The 19,336-nt window shown below is 59.8% G+C and overlaps 3 protein-coding genes and 1 non-coding gene across 9 annotated transcripts in view; all 4 read right to left on the reverse strand.

Moving 5' to 3' along the window:
• Positions 1 to 116: 116 nt before the first annotated feature.
• AQP10 (aquaporin 10) lies at positions 117 to 2,177 on the reverse strand. Its single transcript, XM_032204269.1, has 6 exons — positions 2,073 to 2,177; positions 1,220 to 1,346; positions 946 to 1,083; positions 690 to 808; positions 399 to 616; positions 117 to 321 (listed from the first exon to the last, which is right to left on the reverse strand). Exons 1-6 carry the CDS (start codon positions 2,175 to 2,177, stop codon positions 117 to 119), a joined length of 912 nt encoding a protein of 303 aa, XP_032060160.1.
• A 577-nt stretch (positions 2,178 to 2,754) lies between these two features.
• HAX1 (HCLS1 associated protein X-1) lies at positions 2,755 to 4,644 on the reverse strand. Its single transcript, XM_032204510.1, is given in 8 exon segments — positions 2,755 to 2,882; positions 2,974 to 3,117; positions 3,201 to 3,351; positions 3,715 to 3,830; positions 3,915 to 3,960; positions 4,070 to 4,256; positions 4,258 to 4,470; positions 4,592 to 4,644. Coding segments are annotated over 7 exon segments (885 nt in total). The 3' UTR covers positions 2,755 to 2,882; positions 2,974 to 2,998.
• A 763-nt stretch (positions 4,645 to 5,407) lies between these two features.
• The window catches only part of UBAP2L (ubiquitin associated protein 2 like), a 29,213-nt gene continuing 15,284 nt past the window's right edge, over positions 5,408 to 19,336 (reverse strand). For 3 of the 6 annotated variants that reach the window (XM_032204507.1, XM_032204503.1, XM_032204504.1), the window contains 18 exons: positions 19,080 to 19,251; positions 18,025 to 18,226; positions 16,461 to 16,738; positions 16,008 to 16,180; positions 15,122 to 15,311; positions 14,467 to 14,521; positions 13,806 to 13,980; positions 13,240 to 13,312; positions 12,483 to 12,678; positions 12,297 to 12,385; positions 11,546 to 11,599; positions 10,843 to 10,924; positions 9,107 to 9,324; positions 8,915 to 9,020; positions 7,671 to 7,738; positions 7,204 to 7,401; positions 6,702 to 6,752; positions 5,408 to 6,194 (listed from right to left, as the gene is read on the reverse strand). In XM_032204507.1, coding sequence (XP_032060398.1) covers positions 6,099 to 6,194; positions 6,702 to 6,752; positions 7,204 to 7,401; positions 7,671 to 7,738; positions 8,915 to 9,020; positions 9,107 to 9,324; positions 10,843 to 10,924; positions 11,546 to 11,599; positions 12,297 to 12,385; positions 12,483 to 12,678; positions 13,240 to 13,312; positions 13,806 to 13,980; positions 14,467 to 14,521; positions 15,122 to 15,311; positions 16,008 to 16,180; positions 16,461 to 16,738; positions 18,025 to 18,226; positions 19,080 to 19,251 — 2,476 coding nt within the window. In that variant the 3' untranslated portion in view covers positions 5,408 to 6,098. The remainder of the gene's footprint in view (positions 6,195 to 6,701; positions 6,753 to 7,203; positions 7,402 to 7,670; positions 7,739 to 8,914; positions 9,021 to 9,106; positions 9,325 to 10,842; positions 10,925 to 11,545; positions 11,600 to 12,296; positions 12,386 to 12,482; positions 12,679 to 13,239; positions 13,313 to 13,805; positions 13,981 to 14,466; positions 14,522 to 15,121; positions 15,312 to 16,007; positions 16,181 to 16,460; positions 16,739 to 18,024; positions 18,227 to 19,079; positions 19,252 to 19,336) is intronic. The other 3 variants (XM_032204509.1, XM_032204506.1, XM_032204505.1) reach the window with 2 other exon arrangements.
• Positions 11,026 to 11,160, reverse strand: LOC116499822. The gene has a single exon (XR_004254253.1). It is a non-coding gene; the product is annotated as a small nucleolar RNA SNORA58 (small nucleolar RNA).

Consider the following 19,336-nt stretch of genomic DNA (forward strand, 5'->3'; position numbering starts at 1 on the left):
GGTGCCCCCTCCTCCCGGTTCCCCCCGTTCCCGGTGCCCCCCCCCGGCCCGGTGCCCCCCAGCACAGACACACGGTGCCCGCCTCGGGGCTCCTTTATTGTGGCCGCTGCCCGCTGTCACTTGTCCCAGGGCCCGGCTCCCAGGGGGATGGCGGTGCTGCCGCTGCCGCCGCCGCCGCTGCTGTCCCATTTGGCCCCCTGGGCCCCGCCGCCGTCCTCCGCCGGGTGGTGGAAGGCCACGAGGAGCTGGTACAGCGCCGTGCCCACGGCCGCCCCCAGCAGCGGGGCCACCACCGGCACCCACCACCAGGCGTTGTCCCTGCTGGGGACGGGAGCAGCGTGGGCGCGGGGGCGTCCGCGCTGCCCCCAACCCCTTCCCCGTGTCCCCCCCCTACCCACCTGAAGACCTCCGCGCCCCAGCCCGCCACGTAGGTGAAGAGCCGGGGCCCGAAATCCCGCGCGGGGTTCATGGGGCAGCCGCAGTTGGAGCCCATGGAGACCTCGATGGAGAAAACCAGCAGGGCCACGGCCACCGGCTCCAGGCCCTCGGGGACGCGCTTGTTGCGGGCGTCGGTGATGGCCAGGATGCCCACGATCAGCAGCGCTGTGCCCATCACCTGCGGGGCCGGCAGGCAGCTCAGCGCCACGGGGGCCAGCGCCCCGGCGGGGGGACACGGGGCTGGCACCCACCTGGTCCAAGAAGCCGTTGGAGAGGGAGAGGTACTCGGCGGGGTACGTGGCGAAGATGGAGGCGGTCTCCAGGGGGCCGGAGGCGGCGAGGGTCCCATTGCTGTAGAACTGGATGGCGTCTGCGGGGCAGAGCCAGCGCACGCGGGCCGGTGACCCCTCGGTGCGGGGCACAGGCAGAGCCAGGACCCCGGCAGCACGCCTGCCCCGTGCACACCCTGTCCCCACAGCGCTGGGGTGCACGTGGGCTTCTGCATACCATAGTACAGGGCGTAGACAGCTCCGGCGGCGATGAAAGATCCCAAGGTCTGCACAGCCACAAAAATGGGAAATTTCCACAGCGGGAGCTGCCCCAGCAGGCACATGCAGAGGGAGAAAGCCGGGTTCAGGTGAGCCCCTGCAACAGAGCGGGGAAGAGGGGCTGGGAGCTGGGGGCCTGAAGGATCTGAGCCGGCAGCAGCCTGGTGCCGGAGGGACGAGCGTAGGGAGCGCGGAACAGAGCCCCCGCAGCAGCGCAGGGACCCCGGCCTCACCAGAGACTCCCCCCGCCGTGTAGATGGCCACCATGACGGCCAGGGCACCCGCCAGGTAGGCAGTGAGGATGTTCCCCTTGGTCCCGGAGCTGGTGACCATCTGCGCCGAGCCGCTCAGCGTGATCAGCTGGGGGAGAGGGGCACAGCTCCACCACCACCTCCGCACCCCCGGCCCCTCGCTGGGTTCCTGTGCAGCACCCCATGCTGCGACCACTGTCAGGACCACCACCACCACCCCGTGCCACGCGCTGCCCCGGTGCCTCTTCCCCTGCAGTCTCCGTGGTTTTGCATGGTTGGGCGTGGGGCTCCCCCATTTTCTGGGCTCCAGCTGCCCACGCGGGATGGGCCAGGCAGGGCTGTGGTTACTGCCCTCGCTCACGTTTTCGATGATGAGGTAAAAACATTATCAGTAACTGAGTCACCAGCTTCTGCAGGGAGACCTCAGGGCTGGGGGGCGCTGGCAGAGCTGCGGTGCCAACGTTCACCACTGCTGGATCCATCCCAAGTGCCCAGCACAGCTCTGGAGCCCAACCTTTGCCTGCCTTGGGGCAGGAGGCGTCAAGGCACGCGTCGCCCAGCTCTGCGCCCTCAGGCACTCTTGGCAGCGCCCGTTTCCTTATCACACCGGAGCGCCCGCAGCAGAGGGTGCATCGGGCATCGTGGGACCAGGGTTCACACCAGGGTGAGGCGAGTTTGGGGTCACTGTCAGTCACGGCACGGCCACCCCCCAGGCAGCCCCATCCCATCCCCATCCCGGGGCACAGCGCAGCCGCGGGGCTGCAGGACCCCAGTGGTGGCCGCCCCACGCTCAGCCCCGGCCCTGTCCCCCCCACAGCCCCCGTGCCCCGCTCACGATGAGCACGAAGACGGCCAGCAGCTCGGCCAGGCACTCCCGCAGGAGCTGGTTCCGGACGCGGAGCAGGGCCTGAGCCCTCTTCGAGAAGGACGTGGAGCCCATGGGGCCGGCCAGGCAGGGGCAGTGGCAGAAGCACCGGCTCCCTGGGGCATTTTATGAGCCCCGGGCTGGGGTGGATGATAACATGCAGACTTTACACCAATCAGGGCTGCGAGCTGCAGCGGGGAGACGCCTCGCAGGGACCAGAGTCCCGCGTGGGGCCGTGGGCAGCAGCCGCGTCCCTGCTCCCACCCGTCCCTGCCTGCGGTGCCGGAGCCTCCTGAGGATCCCCCGGTGGCCGCGGGGCACCGAGTCCTGGCTCGTGTAAGTCTGTGCTGCCCCGCGTCCCGGTGTGGGAGCCTCCCCAGCTGGAGAGCTGCTGCTTTCCTCCGCCGGGTCCCTTCCCAAGCCACAACCGCAGGCAGCGCTAATGAAAAGGCCTTGGAAGTGCTCCCAAGGCCCTCGAGAAGGGCCCGGGGGAGGCAGGCAGGGAGCAGCGCGGGCACGGGGCCACGGCAGAGGAGCCCTGAGGCTGTCTGCACCCACAGGGCAGCCCCCGGAGCTGCAGTGGGACCCCCAGCTCCAAATCTGGGGGGGGTCGCAGCCCACCCTGTGCCCGAAGGAGCCTCGCACACCACTGTTAGCATAAATAGATTTATTGCTCTGTACACATCTACATGTTTGCCCCCAAAACTTGGCGGTGCCCCAGAAGGGGGGATGGGGGCAGCCCCCAGTGCAGCCGCTGCATCCCTGCAGGATCTGGCCCAGCTGCGAGGAAAACGGGCGGTGAGAAGGGGCTGCACCCACCCCAAGCAGAGCCAGAAAACCCCCCTGTGCCCCCCACACCCCTCTCACGTACTGGGGTGGCCAGCAGGAGGTCAGGGCTACCAGCCGGAGAACCAGCGACGGAAGAAGCTGCCCAGCACGGCCGAGGGGTCGCTCAGGGTGGGCGCTCGGAGCTCGTCGTGCGGCGGCCACGTGCCTGCGAACTGCGCCAGCTCCCCTGGAGGGCAGGGGGGGCTCGCTCGCAGGGCGCTGTCCCCTTCCCCTCACCCCTCCTGTCCCCCTCCCCGGTGCCCCACTCACGGTCGTCCACGCTGAGCAGCTCCTCGCGGTGCTCCTTGCCCTGCCCGTCCTCCGTGGTGGTGCTGACGAAGGCCTGGGTGCCCCTCCGCAGGGTGACGGTCGTCTCGCGGCGGCCGTGGCTGTCCTGCACCGTGCGGCGCTCCTCCACCGCCTGCACGGGGCACACACAAAGTGGCATGGGGCACCCACACGGGGTCACTGGGCACTCATAAGGTGGCATAGGGCACCCATTCCATGGCACAGGGCATCCATAAGGTGCCATGGGGCACCCACACCATGGCGCAGTGCACCCATAAGGTGTCATGGGACACCCATTCCATGGCATGGGGCACCCATAAGGTGTCAGGGGGCACCCACACCATGGTACAGGGCACCCACATGATGGCACGGGGCACCCACACCACAGCACAGGGGCACCCATGCCATGGCACGGGGCACCCACACCATGGCACGGGGCACCCTACACGATGGCACGGGGACACCCACGCCGTGGCACGGCGCCAAGCACACTCACCCCGTCAGGCAGCGTCATTTTGGTGACGGAGACGCTCTGGAAGTAGGAGCGGGGCTGGGGCTCGTGGGGCCGCAGGATGGTGCCCAGCCCCTCCGAGGACACCTGCGAGTCCAGATCTGCGGGGGGGCCGCACGGTGAACGCGGGGAAGGGGCGCCCGGCCCCGACCCCCCCCAGTACGAGAGGTGCCCCCTGCACCCACCTCGGTCCTCCCTGCGCTCCGGGGGGGCCGGGTGAGCGTCCTCCAGCTGCAAGGCAAAGCCGGGCACCGGTCACCGGAGCCCGGTGCCGGGACCCGGGGGGGGGCTCTGCCACCCGAGGGTCCCCCCCGGCAGGGCAGGGCCCCCCCCCACGTACCTCAGGGAGGAGGCTCCAGGGCCGGGCCGGGTCTCGGGAGCCCTCGGGGCTGTCCGGGTGCTTCAGCATCGAGTCCCGCAGCGGCCGCCCGGGGCCGGGGCCGGGGCCGGGCAGGGGGGGCTCTGCGGGGCACAACCGGGGGTGAGGGGGGGTGAGGCCGGGCCTCGGGGCCCCCCCTTGCGGTCCCGTTCCCACCTATGGCCGGGGGGGGCCCGGCCCAAGCCCCCCCGAAGGCGCCCAGGAGCTCGGCCGCGTCCCGGAACAGCTCCTCGAGGGCCCCCCCGGGGCCGAAGCCGAAGCCGAAGCCATCGGGGGGCGGCGGCGGCGGCCGGGGGGGGCCCTCGGCGGCCTCGTCCTCGTCCTCGTCCCGCGGCGCTCCGCCGAACAGCGGCTCCCGGGGCCTGCGGGGGGGGGGAAGCTGAGACCGGGAAGGGGAACGGGGGGCCCGCAGAGGGGGCCGGGGGGGTGTAGGGGAGGCCCGGAGGGGGCTCCGGGAGGGGGTCCCGGGCCCGGCCCCGGTACCTGCGGCCCCCCGGGAGCCCGAAGAAGCCGCGGAAGGCGTCGTAAAAGCTCATCGGGCCCCGCCGTAAAGCGCCGCCGCCGCAAAGCGCCCCCGGGACCGGGAACGGAACCGGGGCTGGGACAGGGCCCGGGGCCTCCCCCCCCCGCCACGGCGCTTGTGGGGAGGGGACGGGAGGGGAGGGGGCCTGGGGCCTGTCGGGGGGCGCAGCCCCAGTAACACACCAGTAACACACCAGTAATACACCAGTAACAGCAGCTGTCCCAGTAGCACCAGTAACACCGGCAATCCCAGTAACACCAGTAGCCGCACACCAGTAACAGCAGCAGCCCCAGTCACGCCGGTAACACAGCAGCCACCTCATTAACACCAGTGGTCCCAGTAACACACCAGTAACCCCAATAACACCCCCAGCAGCAGCCCCAGTAACCCCACTAACACCAGCAGCCCCAGTAACACACCAGTAACCCCAGTAACATCGCCAGCAACAGCCCCAGTAACACCAGTAGCCCCAGTAACACCAGAGCACAGCCCCCAGAGGCAGGGGGAGCAGGGCCAGGCGGTGACGTCCCTGTGCTGGGAGCCTGGGGGGCCCGAGGGGAGAAGGGGCCCATGGGGGGGGGGGTCCAGGGGGCTGGGGCCAGCGCTGCCCCCCCAGGGCACAGGGAGGGATGAGAAAGGACACACGTCGCTTTGTGATCTTTATTCTCTTCAGTAAATAACCCCCACGGGGGCTGCAGTTGAAGTGAGCGGTTTGAACTGAAAAATACAAGATCTGGACTGCATAGAAAAAAAAAAAAAAAAAAAAAAAGACCAAAAGTAAAGGAGAAGCAGGAGATACTTACAGCGTGCGGGGGGGCAGGGCCTGCGCTCGGGGCCCGCGGAGGGAGAACAGAAAATGGGGGGGGGCCCTCCCCAGCTCCTGGGGGTGGTCGCAGAGAGCAGCGGGGGCACGGAAATGAGAGAACTAGAGGACGGCGTGGGGTTTTTGTTTTTATATACAAGACACATTTATCCATTAAATTTAGAACACGGTACAAAAAAAACACTTCAACTAATTCATCTTACAATGCTGTTCATATCAATTACTGTTCTTATTCCTAATAATAAGGGGGTTTGCTGTAGGCGACTCGCAGCTTCCACTCCTTTGGATCCGAGAGGTTCTGGGGCAGCAGGAGGTGCGGGGAGGGGGAGGAGGGAGAAAGGAGTAAAAACCAAAAAAGGCCCCTACGGCAAACGATTCAGAATCTGAATGCAGAGAGAGGAGGAGGAGGAGAAAAAAAAAAAAAAAAAAAAAAAAAGAAAAAATACAAATTCTATATTACATACAACAGGAAAGGTGGCTGAAAACAGACAATGCGGAGCCGCCTGCCGGCCCGCCCTGCCCTGCCCGGGGGCCGCGGGGGCCCAGGCGCTGCCCCGCGCAGGGCGCTCTCCTCCCCGCATCCGTCGGCGTCGGCTCCGTGGGACTCATCCGGAAGCAAGTGGTGGGCGAGGGCCGCCCCGGCCTCAGTTGGCGCCCCAGCTGTAGCTGTTGTAGGCAGACTTGTTGGCCTGGGATTTCTGGGGGATGGAGCTGCCTTGGCTGCGCTGCCCGGAGCCGCTCTGCGGGGAAGGGAGGGGGGCAAGGAGGAGAAGCAGAGGGTTAGCACCGGGGCGCGGGCGCTGCCATCCCTGGGGTCCCAGCCCCGGGCAGCTCCGCAGGGTGACGCTGGCACCGCTGGCCCCGGGGCGCTGCGGGCTACGGCTCCTCGCTGAGCCGCCTCAGCCCAGCACAAAGCTCCCCGCGGCCTCCGGCACCGGCTCCCGGGTGGTCAACCGGAGACCCCAGCGCCGTGCCGCTGTCCCCCCCCCTTGGTGCCGTCCTCCGGAGCAGCGGCGGCAGCGAGGGCCCTGGCCGCACCGCGGGGGGAGAGAGGGGAAGGGGATGAGCACGGGGGTGTGTGTCTGTGCGCGCGGGTGTGTGTGTGTGCACATACTGACTGCGGGCCTCTCTCCTCGCCTGGCGGGGCCACGGGGGGGGGACGGAGGGGGCTACGTGAGCCTGGGGGGCCTTAGGGGCGGGGGGAGACCCCAGGGCAAGTGCAATGCATTATCAGAGAGGTTCATTACCTGATCTTCCTGCTGGCGTTGGCAGCACAGTATCATCTGCAAATATGGAAGCTGTTGCAGTACCAGGATATGTAAAATAAAGGGACAAACTATGACAATAGAAATCCACGGTTAGACCTGAAAGCTACGGCGGGGTCGTGGCTGTGGCGAGGAACCCCTTTAGAACTGCCTTAGGGCCTGCGGAGCCGCCACTCCGAGCACCGGGGAGGTCAGGACGGACCAGGCATGTCTGCGTGAAGGGGCACTACCCGACCGTACCTGGTACAGCCCAGCAGCAAGGGGCTGTGCCGAGTACCCCCCAGCGGAGCGCACCCCGGGGCCTTCCTCACCTCGTCCTCATCGGCCCTGTGTGTATGTGCATGTGCGTGTCACCGCGTGTCCGCATGTGTCCGCTGCGGGGCGTGAGGGAGGGAGGGAGAGGGGGGGGGGCCGGGGGGAGCGAGAGCCCTAGAGATACCCCAGCGAGGGGTGTAGGTACCCCTGGGGCAGGGGGGGCGCTTACCTGCCCGTCCTGCTGCAGGTGGTGGTGGAGGATCTGCGAGTGGGGCTGCTGATGCGGGGTCAGGATGTGCATGAAGGGGGTGGGGGGGTACGCCGCCGCCGTCGCGGGGTTGATGGGGCCGCCGCTGCCCAGCGCCGAAGGCAGGTTGAAGGAGGCTGCCGGGGTTCCAGTGTGAAATCCCTGCTTCTCGAAGGATTGCTGAGGGGGAGAGGCCAGCGGCGGGGTAAGGCCAGGCACCGGGATGCTTCCCCTTCCCAACACAAGTCGTTGGCAAGGGAGCCGGTGCCTGGTGCAGAGCACGCACCGATTCTCCACCCACAGCCCTCCCTCGGCTCAGAACTGCTTTAAGTGAGGGAAAGCCAAGTGTTCCCCTTCTCCCTGTCCAGGGGCTCCAAGGGGAGACCCCTCCTCACCCAGGGAGGCAGTGCCTGAGCTCCCCAGCAAAGCGGCGCACGGCAGGCACCCACCTGAGTTTTGGAGTAGACAGAGCCCGAGATGTCCGGCACGCCTGTGTTACTGGATGTCACAGATACACCTGGGGAGAAGGAAACACCAGCCTTAGGGTTCAGCGGGAGCTGCTGCTGGCATAGCCAGCATGGGGAGGCAGCGAGCAGCCCAGTGATCTGCCAAGACTGGGAGACATCCCCCAGGGAGCAGAGCCTTGGCAAGGCCAAGGTGCAGCGTGCCAGCATGAGAGCAAACTCTTCCTCTGAACAATGGTAGTTTCTGAAAGCATCCAGAAAAAAAAATAAAGTCAGGGGCCTGTTGCCACTCAGAGAGACACGAATTCCTGAAAAGCTCAGAAAAGAACTCTGAGAAGAGCTGAGAGGATGCAGCAAATTAAACAACGCCCCGAGCATGATGCACTGGCAGGAAGGGCCTGCGAGCTCCTTGGCCATAAAACAGGCAACGGCGACAACTGTAGGCTGATGGGGTTGGTGCAACAACTGGCAACGTGGACACACAGCCCACATTTGATGCTTGGTGTTTCTAAAAGGTGGGGATACAGACAAAAGCCTCTGCAATCATTTAAGGCATGCAAAAAGTGTTGAAGATTTGAAAGAATCAGGTTCTGCTTTCTCAGAAAGTTATTTCAGGTGACCTGCTGCAGAGCTGAAGTATCTTTGTGACGAGAAAACAGTCCTAAAAGGTTCTCAGTCCTAAAAGGCTCTAATGCAGTGGAAAAAGGCAGCACAACTGGAATCTAGAGGCTGGAAGACAGATCCAAACGCAGGCCCTTCTCAATCAGCTGATGCTGACCAGTGAAACAAGACAAGTGGCAGGTTCACCGCTACCCTGCTTCTTAGAATCGGGACAGGACGCTTCTCTAGAAAGCATGCCAAGCACAGGAGTTGAACAAGCTCCCAGGCTCAGATCTGGAGTAACCGTTGATTTATCGATCACATGTACATAGTAAAATAACTCAGTGGCTTCAGCTCTGGTGTGAGCTAAGGCCCAGCCATGCAGCTGCGAGTCTCAGAGGGCATGAAATACTCTGAGCACCTCAAAGCCACACCAGGCCCGTGAATGCAGAACAAGCCTGGGCCTCCTTGAGGAGAATCAAACCACACGTGAGCTGCACCGAGGCCATCTCCCCTTCTGGATGCTGCTGATGTGAAGGCAGCAGTGCCCTCACGCAGTCAGGGAGACTGCGAACAAACCCCACAATAACAACTCTGCTGAGAAAAGGATGCCTGGCCAGGTCTCTTACCAGCGCTGTATCCGTGGGAGCCATAGCCACTGGGCTGCTGGAAAGGGGTCGCTGATGCGTTGACGCTGACATTCACACCATGCTGCTTGGAAGAGGTAGGAGCAACCTGAAGAAAGGAGAGGAAAGGAGTGAGAAGCAGCTCTGCTGAGGTGCTCTGACCCAAATGCCAAGCCCTGCCGCCGGGGAACTCACAGGGAACACGGCGGGCCCGTACTGGAAGGTGCTGGGGAGCCCTGGTACCCCTGTGTAGTACGGCAGACTGGTGTAACTGTAGCCAGGAGGCAGCGCTGGGTTCAGGAACGTCTGCTGCGTGGTGTGGTGAGTCTGGGTCTGGCTCTGCTGGGGCTGGGCCAGAGTCGTTGCAGGAGCGGGGGAAGAGGCATCACCTCGACCGAATTTTGTTAAGTCACCTGGAACACAGATGAAAGGGGAGTGAGGATCAGACACACCAAATCCTGGCCCACTGCAGCTCATCAGAAGGCTGTGTCACCTCTGGGCTAAGAGCGACACGGATCAACCCCCCTCCTGCTGTGCAGGCAAGCCCTCAGACCCCAGCGTGACGTGCCAGCTAGGTACTGGTGAGGCTGTGCTGCTCGCCCATCCACTGCCAGGCAGAACTTCAGCAGAGAAAGGAAACCCACAGCAGCTGAACCAAGGAGCTGCAACACCCAACACCAGCCCACCTCCAAGCCCTGCATAACCCCTGCTGCCGGCCACCTGCACAGGAGCAGTGCTGGGGTGCTGGAGTATCCCAAATTCCCTCTGTGCAACCCCAAACACTGCTCCCCAAACCAGCCCCAGGCAGCCTGGGGGCCTTGTCCTCACACCAAACAGCTCTTCGAGGAGCTGAGCCAAGTATCTTCCAGCTGAGGATGTGTGAATGGCCCCTTTTTGCAAGCAGGGCTCCCACCTCCCTCCTTCTTGCCTGGTGGCACTGAATCAAATGTCACTGCGGAGGGCCAGCAGCCTGCAGGGAGTCGTCGGAAACCTCGCTTCCTCTCTCCCCTGTCTGGACTCGGCTGCGGGGAGCGGGGAAGCCTCCCTCTGCCCTTCTTTAGGAGCACCTGCTTGGCTCCTCCACGCAAACACTCTCCCTATTCAAAGCTCACACAGTAAAGCCAGTGAATCTCTCAGCGCTGCCCCAGCTCACAGGCAAGGCCAGGGTAGCCACACACATTAATTATCATCGATGTTAACTTGGCAAATCATGCAAGCAGCAGCCCTGTGCTCTGAGCTTGGGATTTCAGCCTCGGCGTGCCAGGCAGAAACACTTCTGCACAAACAAGCTCCCGCTGAAGCAGGGGAGAAGCCGTGCTGGAACAGGAGCGATCCACAAAGTGCAGCAATTCCCAACGCATGTAAAGGCTCAGAGCAACTGCTGCTCACAGGCCTCCTTTCTCTAATTCGCCCTGTGAATCAGCAGTTCAGACAAACAGCACCTTCCAAGGTCAATGAGAGATCAACCACCTGCTGGGCGTTTAGTTTAAATCTGACAGATCCCAATTGCCCTTCTTCCTCTCAGACTGCTGCATGGTATAGAAACCAAATCTCTCCGGATATTCCATCCCAATTTTCTTTATATTTTCACTCCAAGGGCCTTCAAAGCAGTGCTCACTGCTTAATCTCTGCCTTGCCTGAGAAGCAGCTCCCCAGTTTTGTGCCGTGTGGGTACTTCCAGCCCTTCCTCACTCCCTTTCCAACAGCCCCATTCTCTCCCACATCCCCACCCTCCTGGTAGCACGCCTCCACGTGACCAAAGACGTGAGGAATTCAGCTGGTGAGAAAAGTGCTCCAGACCAAAGGCAGCACGGGAGGCTGGGGCTGACGTAGCTCCAGTGGACCACAGCGCAGGGAACCACCAGGCAGCAGTGGTGTGTTTGGAAAAAACACCTGAACAGACACACAGCCAGCTCTGCCTTTTCCCCTACCAGAGTACGGATTGCTGCTCAGGCTGCCATCTCTTCCAGTCAGCGGGGTGGTGGGTGTAGGGAACGGGATGCTGTAGTAATCCTGAAGGATAAAAACAGAGGAGAAGCAGATTTATAAGCTCCATCCTAATATGCAAAGCAAAATCTTTTGGAAAACAGGGATTCCTGGAGAGCAGCCACTAGCTATGTTGGAGTATGGCAGTTCAGTCAGTCACATCAAGGCTGATGAGAGCCTGCAGCAACCCCAGGTTTTTATTGCATGCACCGTCCCCCTCGTCTGGCTATTGGAAGAACCAGATAAGGTCTACTGGTGTGCAGTCCTTAAAACGCCTGCATTTTCCCCACCACTTCATAACAAAAGTGACATACATCATATTTCTAAATATAAAAATCAGGATCAGAGGTATCAGGTATCTACAGGAACTCACTCCACTGCTGGACACCACAGCTCTGCTTGCAGCTAGGCATGTGGTCCCTAGCCCCCCATCAGCACTGCCCCCTGAACTGGTGCAAGCAGATCCCGAGTGCGAAGGAGCAATCGATTAACTCCTACTGCCAAAGAGGTGCATGCACTCAGCACCTGTTCTGCCAGCTTTTCAATTCCTCCTTGCAGCCTGAGGGGGCTGTGCACCCAAGGCATGCAGCACGGGCAGCTGTTAGGGAACGTGGAAGTGTTCTGTGCACGTCAGCCTTCAGTACTCACCAACGGGAATCTCGTCTGGAGCATTTGCAAGTCATCATATCCATACACCTGTGGCTAGAAAAAGAGCAGATGATGTTAGGGACAGATTAATTTAATTTTACATTCAGCATTCAGATGAAGATTGGATAAAGCCAGATCAGAGGTTACACCAGCTGCAGACAGTCAGCATTCACTGCTGCAAGACTGATGCTGCAAAGAGTTTCTCCAAGCTGCTCAGAGGAAGAGAGCACCAATGCCTAACTCCACTGCCTCCGACTGCAAAGGCACTCAACAATTCTCCTCCAGAAGTTACTGCAACACTGAAATACGGCTTCATCTTCAAAAGAAAGCTGTGACATAGCCCTAACCTCCGTGGCAGTTGTCTCCCTTGTTCTCTTTTCTGTCACAGCACACAGCTATGCAGCTCCATACTTTTACGAGCCTCTGACTTTGGCTGTTGCTCCCCAAAGGCTGGGAAGGCCGCAGAGAACGGACAGACAGTACCTGCTGTGTGGTGACCAGTTACAGCCCCTTACCCACAAGGGTACATGGATTTCCTCTGCCACTACCTAGGGAACAGCAGGTCCAAGCTTCCTGGCCCAGGCTGCCCTGCTGGGCTGCTGTTACCAGCTTTAGCTCATGCTGTGAACCAGCTTGATCTGCCTGGCCATCGGTGGGCAGGTTTGGTTTCACTGCTGCACCCAGTCCCTCCCTGCTAGCTGAAGGCTGAACTAGGAAGGCCCCCGTGGCACGAGGTGGGCGTCCCACTCACCGGGTAGGCGTGTAGCAATCCTGGAGCCATGATGTATGGGTTAGGCAACAACGGTGGGACTCCAGGAGGGAGATTGGGAGGGGCTTTTCCTGAAGAAGGAAGAGAAAGGAAGAGTCACACAGTGAAGCACAGAGCAGAACCTGTTTCTTTGTGCCTCCCCTCACTCGGCAGTTCCCAGGCAAGTACCTGATGTCGTTGCAACGGAGCTGCGAGTCGAGGCTGTCACCGTGGAGTTACTGCTGAGGCTGAGGCCCAGGCTGCTGACACTGCTGAGACTGGATGAAACGCTGACGACTGGCGGGGCAGCTGATACTGTGCTGGAGGAGGTGGAGAAAGTGCTAGCAGAAGAATGGAGGCTTGCTTCACTCTCCACACTTGTGTGCTGGGGAAGGAAGAGAAGAGAGTGAGGGAACCGGGCTGACGTAACTGGCTGCAGAAACACTGCAGGATGTGTGCAGAGCATCGCGCAGCTCTGCCTGCTCCCAGACATTCCCGATAGCCTGCGGTGAACTCGGCTGCTGCAGGCTACAAAGAAACCTGCTCTGCACCTGGCCTGAGACCAAAGTCCTGAGGCAGCCAACCCCTAACGCTTCCAAGCCACTCGCGCTGCTGTGTCCCAACGCATCGAGCTGCTGGGAGAGGCAGGACTGAACGTCACGCCTGCAGCGAGGAGATTTATTCTGTGGCAGAAGCCAAGAACACAGGGCTCTACAGCAGGAGCTCCAGCAGTAAATGTTTGAACAGCCACACTCCAGCAGCTACAAATTTGCTCTGACATCTCGTTGCAACTCCATGTCATTTTTAAGATCTACTACAGGCTTGAGAGAAGCTGCTAGTGTGTCTGGAACAGGCAAGGGGGGCAAAAGCCTTAAGCGAGGGGTGCACAGGCAGTATCTGGACAGCAATAGAGGGGTGCACAGTGCTCGAGCACACCCAGACTCACCAGAAGAGTTGAAGTTGACGTTCGCCCAGAGGACGTGGATGAGGACAGACTGTTCTGCTGGGTGGGTAACGTACTGCAGAGAGAGCAGAAAAGCTGTCAAGCCGAGGTGCAAGAGTCTCCACTGGTAGCACCACACCAGATCCCATTCCCCACCTATGCTATGTGGTGAAAAAGTACATCCCCTGATGAGATCACATCCAAAAACCCCACGAGGCCTAGCTGCACCAAGGTGCATCCCAACACAGCCAGCAGCTCCCAGCCCAGGCCTCGAGCTGGCAAGGCTTCCCAGACAGAGCACCTGCACCACCCTAAAGGAAGGGAATTGTCTGCCTCCCCAGTGGAAGGACCAGCCCCACGGTCACTCCTCTCATCTAACTCTGGATACTTTCAAGTTGTTGGGGCTGTTGCAACAGCCGACCAGCTCTAGATGGACCCAGACCTCTTGGAGGAGGTGCCTTGGGATGGGACGAGTCGTTTCTATGCATCTCCCCCTCCCCGCTGCATGGAGCCCGTATAAGACAGACTCGGACACTTCGCCTCCCCAGAAATCCACCCCGTGTGCCCACCTGCTGAGCTGGGTGGTCGTTGTACTGGGGAGCTCCTCGCTGTGGCTCAGGCTGCTGAGAGCTGTCGAGTGCTGGCTGGCTGTTGTCAGCAAGGCCGACGCAGACACCCCGTCGTTGAGAGGCGCGATACTGGGAGCAGAGGGGGAATCAGACTTGACTGCGGGGCCTGTAGCACCTGTGAACAAAGAGCTTTGGGTTAGGGGCAGCTCTCAGAGGACAGTGCAGTGGCAAGGATCAGCAAAGGTTCATCCAGAGGAGCTGGGAGGTCTGGGGGGGGGGGGGGGGTCTCAGTGCTGCCAACCAGTTCCACACTTGTGACAGTGTCACTGTGTTCTGTGCCTCGCTTTGCCCCAATACCCCCACATAGGGTCAATGGCTCTGCAAAGAGCTTCAAGCCCTGCCAATGAGGAGCTTTTCACAGAGTAATTATTGTCATCAGGGAGAAGATGTGAGGGCTAACTCATCAAGGATTTCATGGAACCACCAGCAGAAGGCTGAACAGTTCCAGGTAAGCAAATGTGAGTGGCAGCAAAGTGTGAGTGGCAGCATTTTGTTCAGCACGGGAAGGACTTCCTATTAGCCCAGGTGAAGCTTTTCATCCAAAGCACAGAATTCCAGCAGTACAAGAGGCCCAGGACACCCACGGCACTGGCAGACTCACCTTCAACGGCCTGTGTGGTTTGTAATGGCGTGGGTTGTACGGAACTGAAACCATTCTGAGGAAAAAAAATAAATAAAAGAGTGTTGGGCATTGCAGCTGCTCATTTCCAGAGGCAGATCTAATGTCAACCCCTGCCCACACTCCCTCCTCAGCTGTGAAAAAGGGCACGCTACCAAATGCCATCAGACCACACTGGGGTCAGTCCCTAGCTCAGCTGGTCCAACACCAACGTGAGCCCCAAGCACGTTTGGGAGACATGCAAGAAGTGTCTCTGCTGCTGGCAGTTAGGCTGCCTCAACATCCCGAGCCCAAGCTAGCCAAAAATCAACATTACTGAACCTGCACAGCATGCGAGAATCAAACCCTGCAGATAACACTAAATCCTCAGCCCCAGTGTCACTCTGCTGCAGGGTAATTATGCGTGACACGAAACATGGCCCGCAATCCACTTAACCTCTGCTCACCCCAGCGGTCCAGCCCCAGGTAAGTCACGTAACTGAGGGCTCTGGTACCAGCCAGCAGAGCTCTCACCAGAGGCCACACGCCACGGGGTGAGGCTGGAGGATCAGACATGCTCAACCACTTGGCTTCCCCCGAGGCAGTGCTTCGTACCACACTTGCTTGGCAGACAGGATGAGCAAAGCTGCTTGCTTACCTTGGCCTGGGTCAGATCTTTCTGGGGCGAGGAGGAGATGGAATTTGGGTATCGCCTCGTCTGGGTGGATCTCTGTTCGTACAGTGGTCCCTGAGCGCTGTTCTGGGAGGTAAATGTTGCTGTCTGTATTGTGCCGCTCTGGTAACCAGACTCCTGGCTTTGATTGGACGAAATTGTGGATGAAGATTCACTACAAAGAACAAAAAGTTTTTGTTTTCCTCCAAATCACCCCTGTCTGCGAGCTGCTGACACAGACTGCGGGCTCACTGTTCCAAGTCTTCAAAATAAAGAGCCCCGAGCCCCAGCACGGAGGAGCCACACCACGCAGCCAAGGGCAGGAGCAGACCCAGGGAAGAGCTGACCCCGCTGCAGGAGGGTGCTGGCACCCAGCTGCAGGCTTGCCTCACGCTGCTCTGCTCCAGGTGACGTTTCATGAGCTGTCACCACTCAGGTCCCAGCACTCAAGGGACCAGATACCCGAGTGGCAGCCCAAGAGAAGATGGGAGAAATTTATTTTGGCTGCACATCAGCACCTGTAGGTACTCGTCCTGCACCACGTCCCAGTGTGCCAGGCAAAAACCCACGGGAAGCACACGGAACCTGCTCACCAGGAGCAGCTGGGCCGGGGATTCCCTTCCAGTGTTTCCAGCAGAACAGTTTTCTGCAGGAAACTTCTGTTTTTTGTACAAGCACCCGAGGCCAACCGGTCACAGAACTGCCCGAAAGCCTGCTGGCAACTTGCGCCTTGCTGTTGCATACCTTGTCCCCCCTTTGCGACCACGGGCAGGGTCAGAAAGGGTCTACTAGAATGCAGTGTGACCGCAGCCCACGGGGTGAGCTGCTCCCTGCTCGGATCAATCACCCCTTTCCTCAGGGGGGCCCTCACCTGGCGGTGCTGGTGTACAGGCTGCTCGGGGACTGGCTAACGGCGGCGCTCGTGGTGGGCGTCGATTCGTACTCCGCCAGAACAGGCTCCGAACCAAACTGTAATGCCCCAAACTGCAGGTTTAGCCCTGAGATATCTGCTGAGCCAGGCATTTCCACCGCAAGTGCAGGAATCTGCAAGGCAGGGAAAACAGAAATGCTCAGTCACTCCCCGGGATCAGCACAGAAAATGACTCCAGCTCCCCCAGTCCCACCACACAGCGGTGGCTCACATCCTCTGAATTACTCTGTGCAACCCAGGAAGGCAACTGATCTCCATCATCCCCTCCTCCAGCCCCCCAAAGAGCCAACGCCAACCCCAGGAAGGCCAAGAGCAGCCTCTCCCTCAGCAGCACAAAGGGAGCTTGCTGGAGCTCTGACAACACAACGCCTCCTTCCCACCATCGCTCTGCACCTTGGATGTTAACGACGCTTTTTTCTTTTGCTGCTTCAGCTTCTGCTGTGCTGGCTGGGGACTGGAGGACTGGTTGTCTGAGGAGCCCGGGGACATTTGGGGAACGGGATTGGTTTTGCTGGGCAGCGGCGAAGAAGGGGGTGCCGGCACGGTCGTGGAGGCAGTCACCACGGGCTGCTTCTCCTGCATGAACACCTCGATCATGGTTGAAGTTGACGTGAAGGCCTGACGCTTGGTGAAGGGACTATGCACAGAAGAGTCCGTCGGGTTCTTGAGATCTGCCGGGGGCAGAGAGCTGAGTTAGGCTGCGTTTCCTTAAAACAGAAGCAAGTTCTGACACTTCTCACTATCAGGAAAAATAAAATCACTTCACACTGCACCTCCTGAGGTCCCTTAAAATGAGGGCGCAGAGAAGCCCAGCACCCCTGCTCCTCACTTTGCACTCTCACCACCATCCATGCTGAGACTTCTAAGCCCCTGTCCCCAAAACTTATTCCATCATCTCCAGGGGACAAAGCAAGCTTGGACAGCAGGAGTCCTCCATCCTCCCAGAAAAAAACAGACTTTAAGGTCCCTTGCGTGGAGGCACCGCGTGTCTGCTCGGCACGGGCTTGGCAGTGTTTCCTCCCCCTTCTCTGCCAACATTGCTGCGTTTCCTTGCCTGCTCTTTCCCCTGCAAATGCAGGGCACCCTGCGAGCAGCACCCCCAGCCTCAGGACCACCCTCCTCTGCCTAAAGCAGCCAGGAGCACAGCCCATTAATACACAGCTCCTCTTCCCTCTGACGCTCCTCTGTGGCTCCTTGTCTGAAAAGATCGGGAGCTGCCAACACTGACTGCAGCTAGGACAGGGCTCAATTTTTCTTCAGCTTAGATTTGAACCACAGCCACATCTCTACGGCAAGAAATGAAATGCACGATCGGAAAGAAATGGCACTAGTACCCAACCGCAGCATTTCTGAGATTCAGGCCTGTAGGGCTCAACATCTCATGTGAAAAGCACGAGCCTCTCTTCCTTGGCGTTTACCCCTTCGTGCCAGCCCAGAGGCAGGATTACTTCTTGGCACTTAGCAGTCACCAGAATCACATTCCTTTAAAAGATGCATCAGGTCAGCAGCGAGACGAGACTGACAAGTGTTTGTGTTCAGGAAGCGCTTGCTGGAAGCACCTACTTGCAGATCTCCTGTTACACAGCTTTACACCCAGCAGAAGTTCTGCACAGTGAAGGGCTTGGGAACCCCAGATCCCCGGCCCTGAGGCTGCCTGGAACAGCCAACAGGTTGTGGTTTGCCTGCTCCCCATATAAAGGGAACGGGGAAAGGCTCAGATGCACTACTACACTTTGCTCTTGTCAGGGAATGCCTTACACAAACTTGCACCTGTGGCTCTTTTAATTTCCCCAAGCTAAAGTTAGCTTGGTTGCGAACTTGAGGGGCATTTGGTCAAAGGGTTTGAACATCTGTTCCTCCTCCAAATCCCTCACCCTGCTGTTTGCAGCACGCTTCTGCGGATCTGGGGGAACACAGAAGGCGTCCCCCGTTGAGGACCTAAGCTGCTTTTCCTTACCATACTGCACGAGAGACGAGGTCTGCGTAGTGGATCCCATGTCCCAGGAGGAAGCAGTGGTGCTGCTGCCAGGCTGGGTGTGCTGAGCAGCCAGCTGAGCCAGAGCCTGGGCTGTCTTGAACTGCTCCAGGAACTGAGAACCCGTGGTACTGCTGCCTTTGGCCTCTCCGACATCTCCAAACCCTTTCCCCAGCATGCTCACCTGCAATTTCAGCAATGGAACAAAGTCAGCATCTCCCCTGCTCAGAGGGCAGGCACATCTCCTCACACAAGCCTGAACTCTGCACCCTGCTGCTTCTCACCGAGTGCCTCCGTTTAACAGCCTTGAGCTTCAGGTACACAGACACCATCAGCAAGGAGGCCTCACACTTGTCTCACTGCCTTTATCGTGCTCGAGCCCAGGTAACTCCATCTATTGCCTAACCCGCTGCATCGTGCAGCGCCCTGGAGGCTTTCAAAGCCAGTCAACAGACAGATCTTTAAAATGTACTGAATTACACACATAAACTCGGCTTCACCAGACAAGACAGCCACCACCAGAACTTGGCTTTCCCGTTGGGGTAGGTCAGGGAGGGGGCTCAGAACCATCTCATCATTTCATGCACAATGTCTTTGCTGAAGTTATATGACAAAGCACGTTCCCAGGTCTGCGCACACCAACTCAGATTCAAGAGCTCCTCTCTTCACCCATCAGCGCAGAGCTGCTAGCACTTCACCCCACACCAACCCCCCAGCCAGTTCCAGGTCTCAAACTGACAAACTTGCAAGCTTCTGGATTGCAAGAGCTTCTCCTTCCCTCTGAGCAGGAAAGAGGAAAAGTTGCAAGCCCAGCAAGGGCAGCAGGGCAGGAACGATCCCATTTATTTCTAAGTAAGCAACGGGTTCCATGCTTCTGCTTACAGCAGACTGGCAAATCACCCAAGTGGAGGACTCTGCCACGCGAAGCAGACAGGTGTCAGAACTGGAATTACCCACGTGGCCCAAATGCAGGCAGCGAGCAGCAGGGAAACCGTTTGTACAAGCCCGCAGGCTGGCAGCGAGCGGCATTTCCTTACCATGCTGTGGTGGGAGAAGGAGTTCCCGGAGGTCGGCTGGGCCATGGCACTCTGCTTGGAATTGCTGAACACCAGCGGCTGGGCCAGGGAAGGAGCCTGGGATGACTCCAGGTTTGTTGACTCATTCTCCATGGAAGAGGGAGTCTTTCCTAGCAGTACTGCAAGGTCGATTCTGGATGAAGAAAGAAGACAACCCGCTGAGGTGAGCGGGAGCTGTCACATTGCTTTTACTACAGCAGCGTTCTACCTCCAGCCAC

Source organism: Aythya fuligula, chromosome 28 (genome assembly GCF_009819795.1).
Source record: "Aythya fuligula isolate bAytFul2 chromosome 28, bAytFul2.pri, whole genome shotgun sequence".
NCBI classification, from domain to species: domain Eukaryota; kingdom Metazoa; phylum Chordata; class Aves; order Anseriformes; family Anatidae; genus Aythya; species Aythya fuligula.